This window comes from Entelurus aequoreus, linkage group LG25, assembly GCF_033978785.1.
Source record: "Entelurus aequoreus isolate RoL-2023_Sb linkage group LG25, RoL_Eaeq_v1.1, whole genome shotgun sequence".
Classification (NCBI taxonomy): domain Eukaryota; kingdom Metazoa; phylum Chordata; class Actinopteri; order Syngnathiformes; family Syngnathidae; genus Entelurus; species Entelurus aequoreus.
In genome coordinates this window covers 27,521,216-27,538,167 of record NC_084755.1, presented here as the reverse complement: position 1 = coordinate 27,538,167, position 16,952 = coordinate 27,521,216, and the positions used below count along the sequence as shown (strand labels likewise).

Sequence of the window (16,952 nt, the reverse complement as noted above, 5' to 3'; positions counted from 1 at the left end):
ACTACCAGCGGAGACCGTCAACGAAGGAGACGTAAGCGATGCGCTCGGAAGCAGAAGCGGGGGTGTCGGGCGGGGCTAACAACAAAGCTAAATGCGTTGTTAGCGGGGCTAACGAAAAAGCTAAATGCTAATCCACAAAGAAGCGCTAATAAGGAGTCTGTTAAGCTAGAACTAGCCAGCGCCAGGCTGGATAATCCCTGCACACATAGCAATTCTCTTAGAATAATATACAACTCACATAATGTTTTTTCTGCGTCAGAGGTGGACATGCATTTTACTGAGGTGGCAATCTAAAAATTCCTGTCATATCAATTCCTAGATATGGTCGAAATTATTTAAAGTGCACTACGCATAATAAACGTAACATTATTAATATTGCTACTACGGATACTTTCAACAAAAACTCCTCAAAACAGCCCACTACCTATAATATGGGCTTTTTAAACATAAGGTCATTGTCTTCCAAAACGTTATTAGTTAATGAAGTCATCAGAGACAACAATCTTGATGTCGTTGGTCTAGCCGAGACCTGGCTCAAACCAGACAAATTTTTTGCGCTGGGTGAGGCGTCTCCTCCTGGCTATACAGGAACGCATATTGCCCGTCCCATTAAAAGGGGTGGGGGTGTTGCACTAATATACAACAAAAACTTTAGCCTTACCTCGGACCTAAATAATAAATATAACTCGTTTGAGGTGCTTACTGTGAGGTTTGTCACACCGCTGCCTCTGCACCTGGCTGTCATCTACCGCCCCCCAGGGCCCTATTCGGACTTTATCAATGAATTTTCAGAGTTCGTTGCTGATCTAGTGACGCACGCCGACAATATAATCATAGTGGAAGACTTTAACATCCATATGAATACCCCATCGGACCCTCCATGCGTGGCGCTCCAGACTATAATTGATAGCTGTGGTCTTACACAAATAATAAATGAACCCACTCATCGCAACGGTAATACTATAGATCTAGTGCTTATCAGGGGTGTCACCACTTCTAAAGTTACGATACTCCCGTACACTAAAGTAATGTCCGATCATTACCTTATAAAATTCGAAGTTCTGACTCATTGTCAACAAACTAATAATAATAATAATAATAATAATAATAACTACTATAGCAGCCGCAACATTAATGCTGCCACAACAACGACTCTTACTGACCTACTGCCTTCGGTAATGGCACCATTCCCAAATTATGTGGGCTCTATTGATAACCTCACTAACAACTTTAATGACGCCCTGCGCGACACCATTGATAGTGTAGCACCGCTAAAGCTAAAAAGGGCCCCTAAAAGGCGTACCCCATGGTTTACAGAAGAAACTAAAGCCCAGAAATTATCATGTAGAAAGCTGGAACGCAAATGGCGTGCGACTAAACTTGAGGTTTTCCATCAAGCATGGAGTGATCGTTTAATAACTTATAAACGCATGCTTACCTCAGCTAAAGCTAAATATTACTCAAATCTCATCCACCTCAACAAAAATGATCCTAAATTTTTGTTTAGTACAGTAGCATCGCTAACCCAACAAGGGACTCCTCCCAGTAGCTCCACCCACTCAGCAGATGACTTTATGAATTTCTTTAATAAGAAAATTGAAGTCATTAGAAAAGAGATTAAAGACAATGCTTCTCAGCTACAACTGGGTTCTATTAACACAGATACGACTGTATATACGACGGACACTGCCCTCCAAAATAGTTTCTCTCTCTTTGATGAAATAACATTGGAGGAATTGTTAAAATGTGTAAATAGGACAAAACAAACAACATGTTTACGTGACCCAATTCCTGGGAAACTTATCAAGGAGCTTTTTGTATTATTAGGTCCATCAGTGTTAAATATTATAAACTTATCACTTTCCTCTGGCACTGTTCCCCTAGCATTCAAAAAAGCGGTTATTCATCCTCTACTCAAAAGACCTAACCTCGATCCTGACCTCATGGTGAACTACCGGCCGGTGTCCCACCTTCCGTTTATCTCGAAAATTCTCGAAAAAATTGTCGCACAGCAGCTAAATGAACACTTAGCGTCTAACAATCTCTGTGAACCTTTCAAACCGGTTTCAGGGCAAATCACTCTACGGAGACAGCCCTCGCAAAAATGACTAATGATCTATTGCTGACGATGGATTCTGATGCTTCATCTATGTTGCTGCTTCTTGATCTTAGCGCCGCTTTCGATACTGTTGATCATAATATTTTATTAGAGCGTATCAAAACGCGTATTGGGATGTCAGACTTAGCCTTGTCTTGGTTTAACTCTTATCTTACTGACAGGATGCAGTGTGTCTCCCATAACAATGTGACCTCGGACTATGTTAAGGTAACGTGCGGAGTTCCCCAGGGTTCGGTTCTTGGCCCTGCACTCTTTAGTATTTACATACTGCCGCTAGGTGACATCATACGCAAATACGGTGTTAGCTTTCACTGTTATGCTGATGACACCCAACTCTACATGCCCCTAAAGCTGACCAACACGCCGGATTGTAGTCAGCTGGAGGCGTGTCTTAATGAAATTAAACAATGGATGTCCGCTAACTTTTTGCAACTCAACGCTAAGAAAACGGAAATGCTGATTATCGGTCCTGCTCAACACCGACATTTAATAATACCACCTTAACATTTGACAACCAAACAATTACACAAGGCGACTCGGTAAAGAATCTGGGTATTATCTTCGACCCAACTCTCTCGTTTGAATCACACATTAAGAGTGTTACTAAAACGGCCTTCTTTCATCTCCGTAATATCGCTAAAATTCGTTCCATTTTGTCCACAAGCGGCGCTGAGATCATTATCCATGCGTTCGTTACATCTCGTCTCGATTACTGTAACGTATTATTTTCGGGCCTCCCTATGTCTAGCATTAAAAGATTACAGATGGTACAAAATGCGGCTGCTAGACTTTTGACAAAAACAAGAAAGTTTGATCATATTACGCCTATACTGGCTCACCTGCACTGGCTTCCTGTGCACCTAAGATGCGACTTTAAGGTTTTACTACTTACGTATAAAATACTACACGGTCAAGCTCCTGCCTATCTTGCCAATTGTATTGTACCATATGTCCCGGCAAGAAATCTGCGTTCAAAGAACTCCGGCTTATTAGTGATTCCCAGAGCCCAAAAAAAGTCTGCGGGCTATAGAGCGTTTTCTATTCGGGCTCCAATACTATGGAATGCCCTCCCGGTAAAAGTTAGAGATGCTACCTCAGTAGAAGCATTTAAGTCTCATCTTAAAACTCATTTGTATACTCTAGCCTTTAAATAGACTCCCTTTTTAGACCAGTTGATCTGCCGTTTCCTTTCTTTTCTTTTCTACTCTGCTCCGGGGTGGACCGCTAGCCTGTTCATCGGATGGGGACATCTCTACGCTGCTGACCCGTCTCCGCTCGGGATGGTTCCTGCTGGCCCCACTATGGACTGGACTTTCGACGATGTGTTGGACTTTCACAATATTATGTCAGACCCACTCGACATCCATTGCTTTCGGTCTCCCCTAGAGGGGGGGGGGGGTTACCCACATATGCGGTCCTCTCCAAGGTTTCTCATAGTCATTCACATTGACGTCCCACTGGGGTGAGTTTTCCTTGCCCGTATGTGGGCTCTGTACCGAGGATGTCGTTGTGGCTTGTACAGCCCTTTGAGACACTTGTGATTTAGGGCTATATAAATAAACATTGATTGATTGATTTACACACACACACAATATATATATATATATATATATATTACACACACACACGCACACACACATGTGTTTTCATCTCAAACCTGTGATGGCAAAATGAACATTGATTACTATATTGCATGCAATTAACTGTATTGCATTCTTAAAATTTAAAACTGTTGTTGTCATTATTAGGTGGTTTGTCTTTTTATATTGTTTATGTATTGTTGGCAGGTTGAAAACAGCTCAGCGAATTTGCATGGCAAAACCACCATTTAAACGGCACTGTATAATAATCATCAAAAACGCGCACGAGAGACAAGAACTTTGTTTCTGCGGTCACAGCACATAGGGCTGTGAGCGCACCTGTATTTATTAGCACACACAAATTGGCACAATCAACCATGGACACATTTCAGCTGTGCGCGTCAGCCTTCAATAATGAAAACAGGCGTTTAGGAAATAAAAGACAATTAGGCCAAACGCAATAATTGAGGGCACATCACATGTATGATTGAACCTTAATTAAGCAAAAATATGATTTATTCAATTACTCGATTAATCGATCGGGATATTCGATAGAATAGACATAACACACCCTGCTCACTGAACTTTGTGGATGTTATAAAAAAAAAACAATGTCTAATCACTAGGGGTGTAACGGTACGTGTATTTGTATTGAACCGTTTCGGTACGGGGGTTCCGGTTCGGTTCGGAGGCGTACCAAACGAGTTTCCACACGAACATATTAAGTAGCCGCCTAAGCTAAAGTCTTAAGCTGCTCTGCTTTCTGCCTCTGTCTCCTACACAGCACCCAGCATTGTCCCACCCACACAACCATCTGATTGGTTACAACCTTAGCGGTAACAGCCAATCAGCAGTGCGTATTCAGAGCGGTAACAGCCAATCAGCAGTGCGTATTCAGAGCACATGTAGTCAGTGCTTCTGCGGTGGGGTTAGCAGATAGGTGTTTAGCAGGTAAACATCAGGCTGCGGACTCTCCCCAAATTAAAATAAACACCTCCCAGTCAACTACTAGTAATATCACTATGAACCCGTTGACGTTGTAGAAACAAACTGCAGCTCAGCTCGCTCGCAGTCCTGGCTTGAGGTGAAGGCTAATTAGCTTTTAGCGTAACGTTAGCTCATTTTGTGGTGTGTGTTAGCTCATTGTGCGGTGCGTGTGTGTGTGTGTGTGTGTGTGTGTGTGTGTGTGTGTGTAATCATTAGTAATGCAGCAGCCTAGTTTTGAATCGCAGGGTCCCTGCTATCACATGTTGATAAAAATATAACATTTACATAATAAAAATCAACTTCAGGCTTCCCAAATGCTGTAATAAATTAAGCATGATGAGTTGACTTTAAACTGTTTAATGTCTTACTTTTATGTAGAAAAAAAGTTTATCATTTTATTTAATCCGAGCAAAAACTTGAGGCAGTTTAATGTTGATTAACGTGGGCAGAATTATTATAGTGTTCCCAATGTTAAAAGGATAAAGCCATTGTTTACAAATTTGGTAAATAAATAACCAAAAAATTTATATTTTGTTGTTTTCTTACTGTACCGAAAATGAACCGAACCGTGACCTCTAAACCGAGGTACGTACCGAACCAAAATTTTTGAGTACCGTTACACCCCTACTAATCACTATACATAATTCAAAATTACATCAATTTAAAGCCATGACAATGCATGATGGGAAAAATTCTAAACACTTATTCATGTTTGACACACAAATCACACCTTTTCCCCGCCGCATGCGCTAACTTGCAACCATTGTGGAATAGAGAACATGTGTGCACTCCAGCAAGAAGAAGCACCTCTAAATCAGTGAAATTCTGCTTTGCCGTCTTGATCATTATCTTTGTGTGTTCTGAGTACCAGTGGGAAATCTAAAGCTCATGGCTAATTCAACTATGATTTGCATATTCAAATTGGGGCATGGCAAGGACGTGGCCAGCCACACCAACATGTGCGCGCAATTCCACATTGATTGGGATGTAAAAAAGAAATGTGCTCGGATTAATGCATGCACACACTTTAATACATCGGAAACGGGTTGTTTGTAGAACGTTTTCTAGATTTGAGCATATACCATTTTTTTAGTCGGAAATCACACAAGTAATACATGAGGCCCCTGCTGTCTTACAGGGGAACTTCACTTTTTGGGGAATTTGGCCTATCACTCACAATGAGACACAACGACGGATTGATTTTTATATTTTAATGCATTCTAAATATTAAATAAACGTAAATAAAAGTCAGCTTACAGCGGAGCCAATGGGAGCTCCACTACTCAACCCATTTAATCCGATAACCATTCAAAAAGCGCCAACAATACTCCATTTACATTTGGTGACTTGAATATTGACCAAGTATTAGTGATATTGTTATTATAAACGCCAACGCAGACAAACTAATTATAGCGGCGCCATTATCACTTCTGTGTGCCTATGTTTACATCCTCGAGTGGTCTGCAGCTTCCTCGCTTCCCTGCTCCCTGTAAATTTACTGTAGATCATAAATCATGCCTCTCACCCGAAAAGTAGGTGGCTGAAGATATAATCCGACAAGTTGGGACACTTTGACCGCCATTTAGGATCTGGAACTGGCGAGGACGACACAAAAGGCGCTTGTCCTCCCCCCATCCCGTTAGTTTGCAAGGATTACGAGTCATTCTTCTTCTAAAATGGGAATTTTTGAACATCCTAGCAGTCAGCATCCTAGTGACAGCAGACCTTGTACAGAAAGTGATGTTTTATTATTTATGCAGTGAGCAGATATCAGTGAAGAAAAAAAACAAAACATTTTTTTTATTTATTAATGCGCTGCATATGCTTAAAATTATCAAAATATGTCAATATTAAAGGCCTACTGAAACCCACTACTACCGACCACGCAGTCTGATAGTTTATATATCAATGATGAAATCTTAACATTGCAACACATGCCAATACGGCCGGGTTAACTTATAAAGTGCAATATTAAATTTCCCACTAAACTTCCGGTTGAAAACGTGACGTCAATGGTTGAACCGGAAGTATTGGTACACCATTGAATCCAATACAAAAAGCTCTGTTTTCATCTCAAAATTCCACAGTATTCTGGACATCTGTGTTGGTGAATCTTTTGCAATTTGTTTAATGAACAATGAAGACTGCAAAGAAGAAAGTTGTAGGTGGGATCGGTGTATTAGCGGCGGACTACAGCAACACAACCAGGAGGACTTTGAGATGGATAGCAGACGCGCTAGCCGCCGACCTCACCTTGACTTCCTCCGTCTCCGGGCCGCCGACCACATCTATGATCGTCGCTCCGTCGATCGCTGGATGAGCACGGGTGTTGAGCAGATGAGGGCTGGCGTAGGTGGATAGCTAATGTTTTTAGCATAGCTCTGTGAGGTCCCGTTGCTAAGTTAGCTTCAATGGCGTCGTTAGCAACAGCATTGTTAAGCTTCGCCAGCCTGGAAAGCATTAACCGTGTATTTACATGTCCATGGTTTAATAGTATTGTTGATTTTCTGTCTATCCTTCCAGTCAGGGGTTTATTTCTTTTGTTTTCTATCTGCTATCACGTTAGCTCCGTAGCTAAAGAGCTTCGCCGATGTATTGTCATGGAGATAAAAGTCACTGTGAATGTCCATTTCGCGTTCTCGACTCTCATTTTCAAGAGGATATAGTATCCGAGGTGGTTTAAAATACAAATCCGTGATCCACAATAGAAAAAGGAGAAAGTGTGCAATCCAATGAGCCCTTGTACCTAAGTTACTGTCAGAGTGAAAAAAGATACGTCCTGCACTACACTCTAGTCCTTCACTCTTACGTTCCTCATCCACGAATCTTTCATCCTCGTTTAAATTAATGGGGTAATCGTCGCTTTCTCGGTCCGAATCGCTCTCGCTGCATTGTAAACAATAGGGAAATGTGAGGAGCCTTTCAGCCTGTGACATCACGCTACTTCCGGTACAGGCAAGGCTTTTTTTATCAGCGACCAAAAGTTGCGAACTTTATCGTCAATGTTCTTTATTAAATCCTTTCAGCAAAAATATGGCAATATCGCAAAATGATCAAGCATGACACATAGAATGGATCTGCTATCCCCGTTTAAATAAAAAAAATTCATTTCAGTAGGCCTTTAAATGTTATCATAAATGTGTCCGTTACTATATTACATATATACTTACATCATGTATGCAAAACCCTAATGGAGGCATTTGGATGTTTTTTAGGGGCTCTATAGGCAGAATTGAACGGCTCCCTTAGGCTCCATTGTAAGCGGACTTTTGATCAAATGTATTTATTATTTAGAATGCATTAATGATTGCGAACGATAGGCAATATTCCAAAAAAAAGTGCAGTTCCTCTTTAAAAAGAGCTGAATTTGTTCTATATAAATATCATGACATAAACGGGAGTTCACAATGATCTGTCTTTACATGTGAAAATGAAAACAGTTTGTGGTTGCCAGATGTTAGTCTGGGGGGCTTTTCTCTGAAAACAGGTGCCTGGTGCAGCTAAACAAGCAGAGCAGAAAAACCACATCCCTGTAAGCCATCTCTACAGAAACTCACTATTACAGCATGTAGAGAAACGGAATATTTTCTGTTTTCTTTTGATTTGATTTCAGTCCAAATGTGGCAAAATTATAAGGTGGAGACAAGGCATGTATTTAGTTTAAATTGTTTTTTTCGTTACATTTATTTTTTTCAAAGAATGATTATTATGGCATGTTCTTGGGAATATTGGGCATGTAAATTCTCTACGCATTGTAGAAATTCCTAAAAACTCCATAAGTGGTATTCTGCTGTTGGCTTGTTATGAATGCTCCCCTCAATAACTTTTAAATATGTGACACAAATAAAAAACTCACTCGAGTGGGGTGCCAGCTTGCCCGCAGAATTGGCCTTCACTGTCTGTGGGGTAGATCACCTTCCTGGGGTCCCCCTGTGTCCAAGCTGGGAAACAAATTTAAGAAAGATTATTGAGGATATAAAACACTTTTTTTTTTTTTTACATTTAAACAAAAACACTGTTTCCTCACCAAGTATTCCTACTGCAATATAGGCCACAATGGCAACAACGAAGAGGATGCAGCACGCGATGTCTGTGCAGCTCCTGGAGACAAACATTTGGAAGGTTGCAGCCCCAAAAATAAATACCACCTCCAATTTCAGACCAGAATCAATCCCATCAACTCTCACCTCTTGTGGGTCGGGCCCTTAAAAGAGGGGTCATACTTCCTGGGCTCGCCTGTACACAGAGAAAGGTGTATTGAATCTCAAACTCTAAGCATTTGCAAACCTTACAAAATCAAATGTTCCAAGTAGAACTCACTAACATACATTAGCACAGTAAAATGTAGACATTTGGCATCTTTAGTTCAAGAGTTATCCTTAGGACAAGTCTTGTATTGCCTTACTGACATTTTCTTTGGATTCTAAGCACAATACCGTCATTGTAAGGAAAAATTAAATGTTTATATTTACAAACCTTACAAAAGCACATGTTCCAAGTAGAACTTACATTAGTACAATAAAAGTTAGACATTTGGCATCTTTAGTTCAAGAGTTATCCTTAAGACAAGTCCTGTATTGCCTTACTGGCATTTTCTTTGGATTCTAAGCACAATCCTGTCATTTTAAGGAAAAAATTAAATGTTTATATTTACAAACCTTACAAAAGCACATGTTCCAAGTAGAACTTACATTAGTACAATAAAAGTTAGACATTTGGCATCTTTAGTTCAAGAGTTATCCTTAAGACAAGTCTTGTATTGCCTTACTGCCATTTTCTTTGGATTCTAAGCACAATACCGTCATTTTAAGGAAAAAATTAAATGTTTATATTTACAAACCTTACAAAAGCACATGTTCCAAGTAGAACTTACATTAGTACAATAAAAGTTAGACATTTGGCATCTTTAGTTCAAGAGTTATCCTTAAGACAAGTCTTGTATTGCCTTACTGGCATTTTCTTTGGATTCTAAGCACAATCCTGTCATTTTAAGGAAAAAATTAAATGTTTGAGTTTACAAACCTTACAAAAGCACATAGTCCAAGTAGAACTTACTAAAATACATTAGTACAGTAACATTTAGACATTTAGCATCTTTAGTTCAAGAGTGATCCTTATGACAAGTACTTTATTGCCTTATTCACATTCTCTTTGGATTCTAACACAATACTGTCATTTTGAGGAAGAAAGTAAATGTTTGTGTTTACAAACCTTACAAAAGAACATGTTCTAACTAGAAATCACTAACATACATTAGTACAGTAAAATGGAGACATTTTGCATCTTTAGTTCAAGACTAATCCCTATGACAAGTACTTTATTGCCTTAGTCACAATTTCTTTGGATTCTAAGCACAATAAAGTTAAAGTCCTAACGATGGTCACACACACACACACACTGGGTGTGGTGAAATGTGTCCTCTGCATTTGACCCATCCCCATATTCACCCCCTGGGAGGTGAGGGGAGCAGTGAGCAGCAGCGTGTGCCGCGCTCGGGAAACATTTGGCGATTATATACTGTCATTTTGAGGAAAAAACTAAATGTTTGTGCTTACAAACCTTGCAAAAGCACATGTTCCAAGTAGAACTCACTAACTTACATAAGTACAGTACAATTTTGACATTTGGCATCTTTAGTTCAAGAGTTGTCCTTACGACAAGTCTTGTATTGCCTTACTCGCATTTTATTTGGATTCTAAGCACATTACTGTCATTTTGAGGGAAAACCTTTTTTGTGTTTACAAACCTTACAAAAGCACATGTTCCAAGTAGAACTTACTAACATACATTAGTACAGTAAAATTTAGACATTTAGCATCTTTACTTCAAGAGTTATCCTTATTACAAGTACTTTATTGCCTTATTCACATTTTCTTTGGATTCTAAGCACAATAAAGTTAAAGTTCCAACAATCGTCACACACACACTGGGTGTGGTGAAATTTGTCCTCTGCATTTGACCCAGTGTTTCCCACACATTCATTTATTTGTGGCGGCCCGCCACGAAAGAATTAAGGCCGCCACAAATAGATTTTTATTTTTTTTAATTTATTTATTTATTTTTTGTCCTGTCCAGCTTCTCAGGCAAATCATATAGTTGATGTAGATGCCCATATCGGCTGTTCAGATTTACTTTACAAAAGAGAAATGTAGGATCAAGATTTTTGGAACTCTTTGTTCAGTGGATCAGATGTTTGATGAATCTGTGTGTCTATCTACCACCACTACTGTTTTCTGTTTATTTGTTACTGACTGTGGCAGGACACCTCTGCCTCTGTTTCACTTTATGTTGCTGGTAAATAATATGGTTGTAGTAGTAGGCTAAAGTTAAATTATTTAGTATGCACTAATTAAAGGGGCAGAGCTTTAAGAGACATTTTAGCTTTTATATTTTTATAAGATATATTTTTTGTGAGAACCACAATAAATAAATATATTTCAGTGAAAAACTTATTGTTCAAATCTGTATATAAATATGTACATAAAGTGTTGTAATTATATTGTAAAATGGATGGATGGATGGACGTTTAAAACAAAACTGTTATTAATTAGTAAGTATACATTTTTTGAGCCTTTTTAGAGAAAATCATATCATTGTAGTAAATTATGCAAATTACTCGATGATGTCATGGTGACCACGCCCCCACCGCCACAGGTATCTTGGCAGTTTATGGGAAACACTGTGACCCATCCCCATATTCACCCCCTGAGAGGTGAGAGAGCAGTGAGCAGCAGCGTGTGCCGCGCTCGGGAAACATTTGGTGATTATATACTGTCATTTTGAGGAAAAAACTGAATGTTTGTGTTTACAAACCTAACAAAAGCACATGTTCCAAGTAGAACTCACTTGCTTACTTGCTTACTTACTTACTTACTCGTACAGTAAAATTTAGAAATTTGGCAGCTTTACTTCAAGAGTCACCCTTAAGACAAATCCATTTTCTTTGGATTCTAAGCACATTCTAAGCAAAAATATATCTAAGTTACATACATTAGTACAATAAAAGTTAGACATTTGGCATCTTTAGTTCAAGAGTTATCCCTAAGACAAATCTTGTATTGCCTTACTGCCATTTTCTTTGGATTCTAAGCACAATACTGTCATTTTAAGGAAAAAATTAAATGTTTGTGTTTACAAACCTTACAAAAGCACATGTTCCAAGTAGAACTCAGTAACTTACATTAGTACAGTATGTAACACCCTCACATGTGCTTTTCATTCGGTCACATTATAGAGTTGCTCCTTGATTACCGGTACATGAAGCAGCATGCAGGGTTCTTCAAAAGGAAACTATATTGGGGTCTATAGTAGCAGCGTGCTGCCATTTTCCTGCCATTCTCCCTGCAGGCAGACACGCCTGACAACCCAACAAATTCCTCCCTGGTGACGAAGCACAACGCAAGCAAAACCATGACAAAGAACGAGATGCATGTGAGCGACACAGCCACTAGAGGGAACGCAATTGTTTACTGGGTTCCAGTTCCCATGAGAATGGTGCCACTACGCCAGTTATGATGAAAACAAGGTAAGTGAAAGTATAAAAAACCAGGAAGTTGTCACCTGCACCCAAAAAAAATTGCGTATTGCTGTGTGGCAATCACGGGTTTCAGGCGATGGTCTAGAGTCCCATTAGGCTACTGTTTATTTACCTGCATCAGTGCAGATTTGGGCGTATTTTGAAAGGATTTTTTGATTGATTGATTGATTGAAACTTTTATTAGTAGATTGCACAGTACAGTACATATTCCGTACAATTGACCACTAAATGGTAACACCCGAAAAAGTTTTTCAACTTGTTAAGGTAAATCAATTCATGGTACAAATATATACTATCAGCATAATACAGTCATCCCACAAGTTAATCATCAGAGTATATACATTGCATTATTTACATTATGTACAATATTTACAATCCTGGGGGTGGGATGAGGAGGGTTTAGTTGATATCAGCACTTTGGTCATCAACAATTGCATCATCAGAGAAATGGACATTGGAACAGCGTAGGTCTGACTTGGTAGGATATGTACAGCGAGCAGAGAACATAGTGAGTTCAGAAAGCATAAGAACAAGTATATACTTTTGATTATTTACATTTGGTTATTTGCAATGCGGGGAGGTGGGATGTGGAAGGGGGAGGGTGTTAGTCAAGGGTTGAGGTTGACTGGAGGTGTTTTAGTGCGGTTTTGAAGGAGGATAGATGCCCTTTCTTTTACACCTGTTGGGAGTGCATTCCATATTGATGTGGCCTAGAACGAGAATGAGTTAAGACCGTTGTTAGATCGAAATCTGGGTTTAACGTGGTTAGTGGCGCTCCCCCTGGTGTTGTGGTTATGGCGGTCATTTACGTTAAGGAAGTAGTTTGACATGTACTTCAGTATCAGCGAGGTGTAGCGGATTTTAAAGACTAGGCTCAGTGCAAGTTGTTTTACTCTGTCCTCCACCCTGAGCCAGCCCACTTTGGAGAAGTGGGTTGGAGTGAGGTGTGATCTGGGGTGGAGGTCTAGAAGTAACCTGACTAGCTTGTTCTGGGATGTTTAAAAGCAATCATATAAGCGATCATGAACAAAAATATTTAAAATGGGTTGGAGTATTTATACACTTAGGGAAAATTATTTTTAAAAGATTTAAACCATTCATCACCAAGACGACACTGCTCGCTACAACCTCACTTCACTTGACACTCACGGTAATGGAGGCACATCATGTCTTTACATCTGAGGGGGCCACAAATTAAGCATTAATCAGTGAAAGACAACGTTGGACCTACACGTGCATCGCTGAGTAATGAATTTGATTGACATAACGAGTGCCGCGACGCTGTTATCGTGACGCTAATGAGAAAAAGGACAAGTTTGTTTGCAGTTGATTTCCTGCTACAAATATTAGTCTCATCTACAATTCATGTCTGCAGTTGTTTTTATGGTGTGAAGTTCATGTTTTGTCTCATTTAGCTGTAGATGTCCCTGATGAATATCAATATTCAGCATTTAATGTTGAGCCTACAAGAGATTTACTAATCTACTTTATTAATACTAATAAGGATATTTTCTTGATGCTAACAAATATCACCAAAGACGCTATAATGTGGTCATCCGTGTCGAATAAAGCACTTGACTTTCCTGCACAACAACAATTAGGCTTTTAGTTTGTTATGAAAATCGACAATGGATCAACAATCACAATATTTATTACTAGGACTTAACATGACGTTTATTTGCACAAGCAGGTCTTTGTCGTTATATTTAGGCAACCACAAAGAACACAAACGAATGCCATCTCTTGTCCTTTCTTTATGTTTAGTTCAGCTCTCAAACACTACTAATATAGTAGGGAATAAAGTCGATTGCATCACAGAAGATTTCTCAAACAAATCAAATGTTCAAAACATTTTACAAAGTGATCTCTGCAGACACAAGCACGGTCCGATTGTATTCCACAAGATGACGAAATTGAAATGGTTCCCTGACTTTTACCCCCTTTATGAACCACTTCTTTCAGGACTCTATGAAAGCTCTTTCCTATCTCTGAACGACTGGAACACCCAAGAACAGAACAGGAATACATCATTGTCTGCTAAAATTCTACACTCACTCTCACTTGTTTTAATGTTACGCTCAAGCTGCGTGACCATCGTGGGAATTAAGCCGCCAAGAAAAACAGATGTCATAGGCAACCCAGCAATTGTTCTTGATGGTCAGATTGTCCACACAATGACAGTTAATTCAATGCCAAATTTAACTGTAAAGATAACTTTAACATGGAGCAAACTGCTCACCGTTTTTGGATCGCATTTGACATCACACTCATATGTGTTTACATCGCATGGGGAGTCTAACTAGCACAGGAAGTTGTGAAGTCTATTTGTAGAAAGAAGGCCTGAGAAAATAACCAGTATCGGATTCTTTTCTCCAGTTAGAAAACAGTACTTCATGTATGGCGTAAGAAGAAATGGAGTCAGTCTAGACGTAAAAGCCAGAGTATTCTATGGCATCTTTGCACATTAATTATGAACGCTTTCAGGGAGGATAATGCTGGAGCAAGCATTTACTAAAGTGGCTCTTAGAGAAATCAAAGCTTCCGGTTAGAAACATTGTGGTCGTTTTGCAGACCACGCCGTGAAGCCTTGTTTCGGTCCGTCAGACGCACACTTTGCCAGGCCTGACGAACCCGAGTCAATTTCATTCTATAATTTTGTAAAGCATTACCTCCATTTTTGAGATGCAATGGTTGTGTGCCATTTGTTCAAGCAAAAGAAAACAGCTGATAAGGTCGGTTAAGGTGGATCACACCTGCATAATCAGCACAGCACACGCCCAAACTTTAACCCTGCTAAGCTGAAAAGGACTGGTCCACTTTCACTCGAAATACATTTCACCTTAAAAGCAGTACAGAGATTTCGTCTGGAGGCAAAACAAAACTCAAGCAATAAGGTTCGTTACCATTCTTTCCATAATACTGGCCTCCTTCCTCTGCCATCTTGAAATTCCTTTATGTGGTTAATGTTGGAGTGTGCTGAGAAACTTCTTGTCTTTTCCTTCACAAGACACGCTATCTGGCACTCTCTTACCGTCGGAATCGAAAGCCGAGGAGAGAAAAGTATCGTGTGGGAAGAAACCGGTCTAACCTGTACTTTGGGCGCCTGGCCCCGGCTAGCAACGCTCCACCTCCACCTTGTTTATCCTGAAACCAATATCTCTTCCCAAATGTGTTCCACCTGTGTATCTCCCACTAAGTCTCCTCCCACTTGCAAAAAAAAAAAGGCAGCTCTCCCCCTTTTTGGCTTCTTGTTGTTGTTGTCTCCAGAGAAGAGGGGAGGGGAGTAGGCGGGACTGTGTGAAAAGAATGTATAAAAATAAAAATAAAAGAAAGTCATGTTGATGTGATCTGAAACATGTGTTCTCGGAATCTGGCCTTGGTCTCGGTCTCTTTCCATTCATTACACTAAAATGAATCATTTGCAACACTGCAGTACCTGCAATTAAATTACAATGTAACTATCAATCAATCAATCAATGTTTATTTATATAGCCCTAAATCACAAGTGTCTCAAAGGGCTGTAACTAGGGGTGTCCAAAACTACGGCTCACGGGCCAAGTGCGGCCCGCCCACGCCTTCAATTTGGCTCGCGACACGTCATGAGTTTTAATAAGGCATCGCACCGCGGAGTGCTTGCAAATTATTCCTAAATACCAAGCAGTCTCTGAATGCTACAGATTTGCTGCCATCTTGTGGACAATGTAAATCAGATCAATGACCTTCGAATGTACTTTGAATTAACAGCACAGCATTTACTTGTATGACACAATGCAAACAACCTTCCCTAGTCATGGTGCAAAAAATTCAAATATAACTAACATTAAGGTCAACACACATGGTCACACATAACACGGCCTGCTCACTCAACTTTGTGGATATTATGAAAAATGTCCAAACACCATTAAAAAAAAACCATCTAAATTACATACATTTAAATCGATTACAGTGCACAATGGGGAAAATGTAAAACACTCAATCCACACTTATCCATGTTTGGCGCATTTTAGCTGCTTGATATTTCTGACGATTACAAAACGTTAAGAAGGTCATCACGGAGGTAAACAAGGAGTCGGATTTTCACATACTCTTAATATCCAATTATATTAATTATAATATTTCCATTAAATTAATATAATATTTACATACATACATATTATATATATATATATATATATATATATATATATATATATATATATATATATATATATATATATATATATATATATATATATATATATATATATATATATACATACATATATATATATATATATATATATATATATATATATATATATATATATATATATATACATATATATATATATATATACATATATATATATATATACATATACATACATATATATATATATATATATATATATATATATATATATATATATATATATATATATATATATATATCCAGCAATGTCACAACGTGACGACACGCTGTCATATATATATATATATATATATATATATATATATATATATATATATATATATATATATATATATATATATATATATATATATATATATATATACATATATATATATATTTATATATATATATATGTATATAAATATATATATATATATATATATATATATATATATATATATATATATATATAATTTTTGCCTAATAACTAGCTTATTGCGGCCCCCAAGTCAAAAAGTTTGGACACCCTTTTTTTAGACTATGTTGTCTATTGAT

General features: G+C 38.6%; 1 protein-coding gene across 4 annotated transcripts in view; it reads right to left on the bottom strand.

Moving 5' to 3' along the window:
• Nucleotides 1–16,952, bottom strand: part of LOC133642612 (choline transporter-like protein 2) — an 81,002-nt gene that overhangs the window by 42,604 nt on the left and 21,446 nt on the right. Inside the window, exons 1-4 of one of the 4 annotated variants that reach the window (XM_062036903.1) lie at nucleotides 15,127–15,444; nucleotides 8,874–8,922; nucleotides 8,714–8,787; nucleotides 8,543–8,627 (exon numbers count right to left, since the gene is read on the bottom strand). In XM_062036903.1, the coding sequence (XP_061892887.1) occupies nucleotides 8,543–8,627; nucleotides 8,714–8,787; nucleotides 8,874–8,922; nucleotides 15,127–15,163 (245 nt within the window). In that variant the 5' untranslated portion in view covers nucleotides 15,164–15,444. Of the gene's footprint in view, nucleotides 1–8,542; nucleotides 8,628–8,713; nucleotides 8,788–8,873; nucleotides 8,923–15,126; nucleotides 15,445–16,952 lie in introns of those variants that run through there. The other 3 variants (XM_062036906.1, XM_062036905.1, XM_062036904.1) reach the window with 3 other exon arrangements.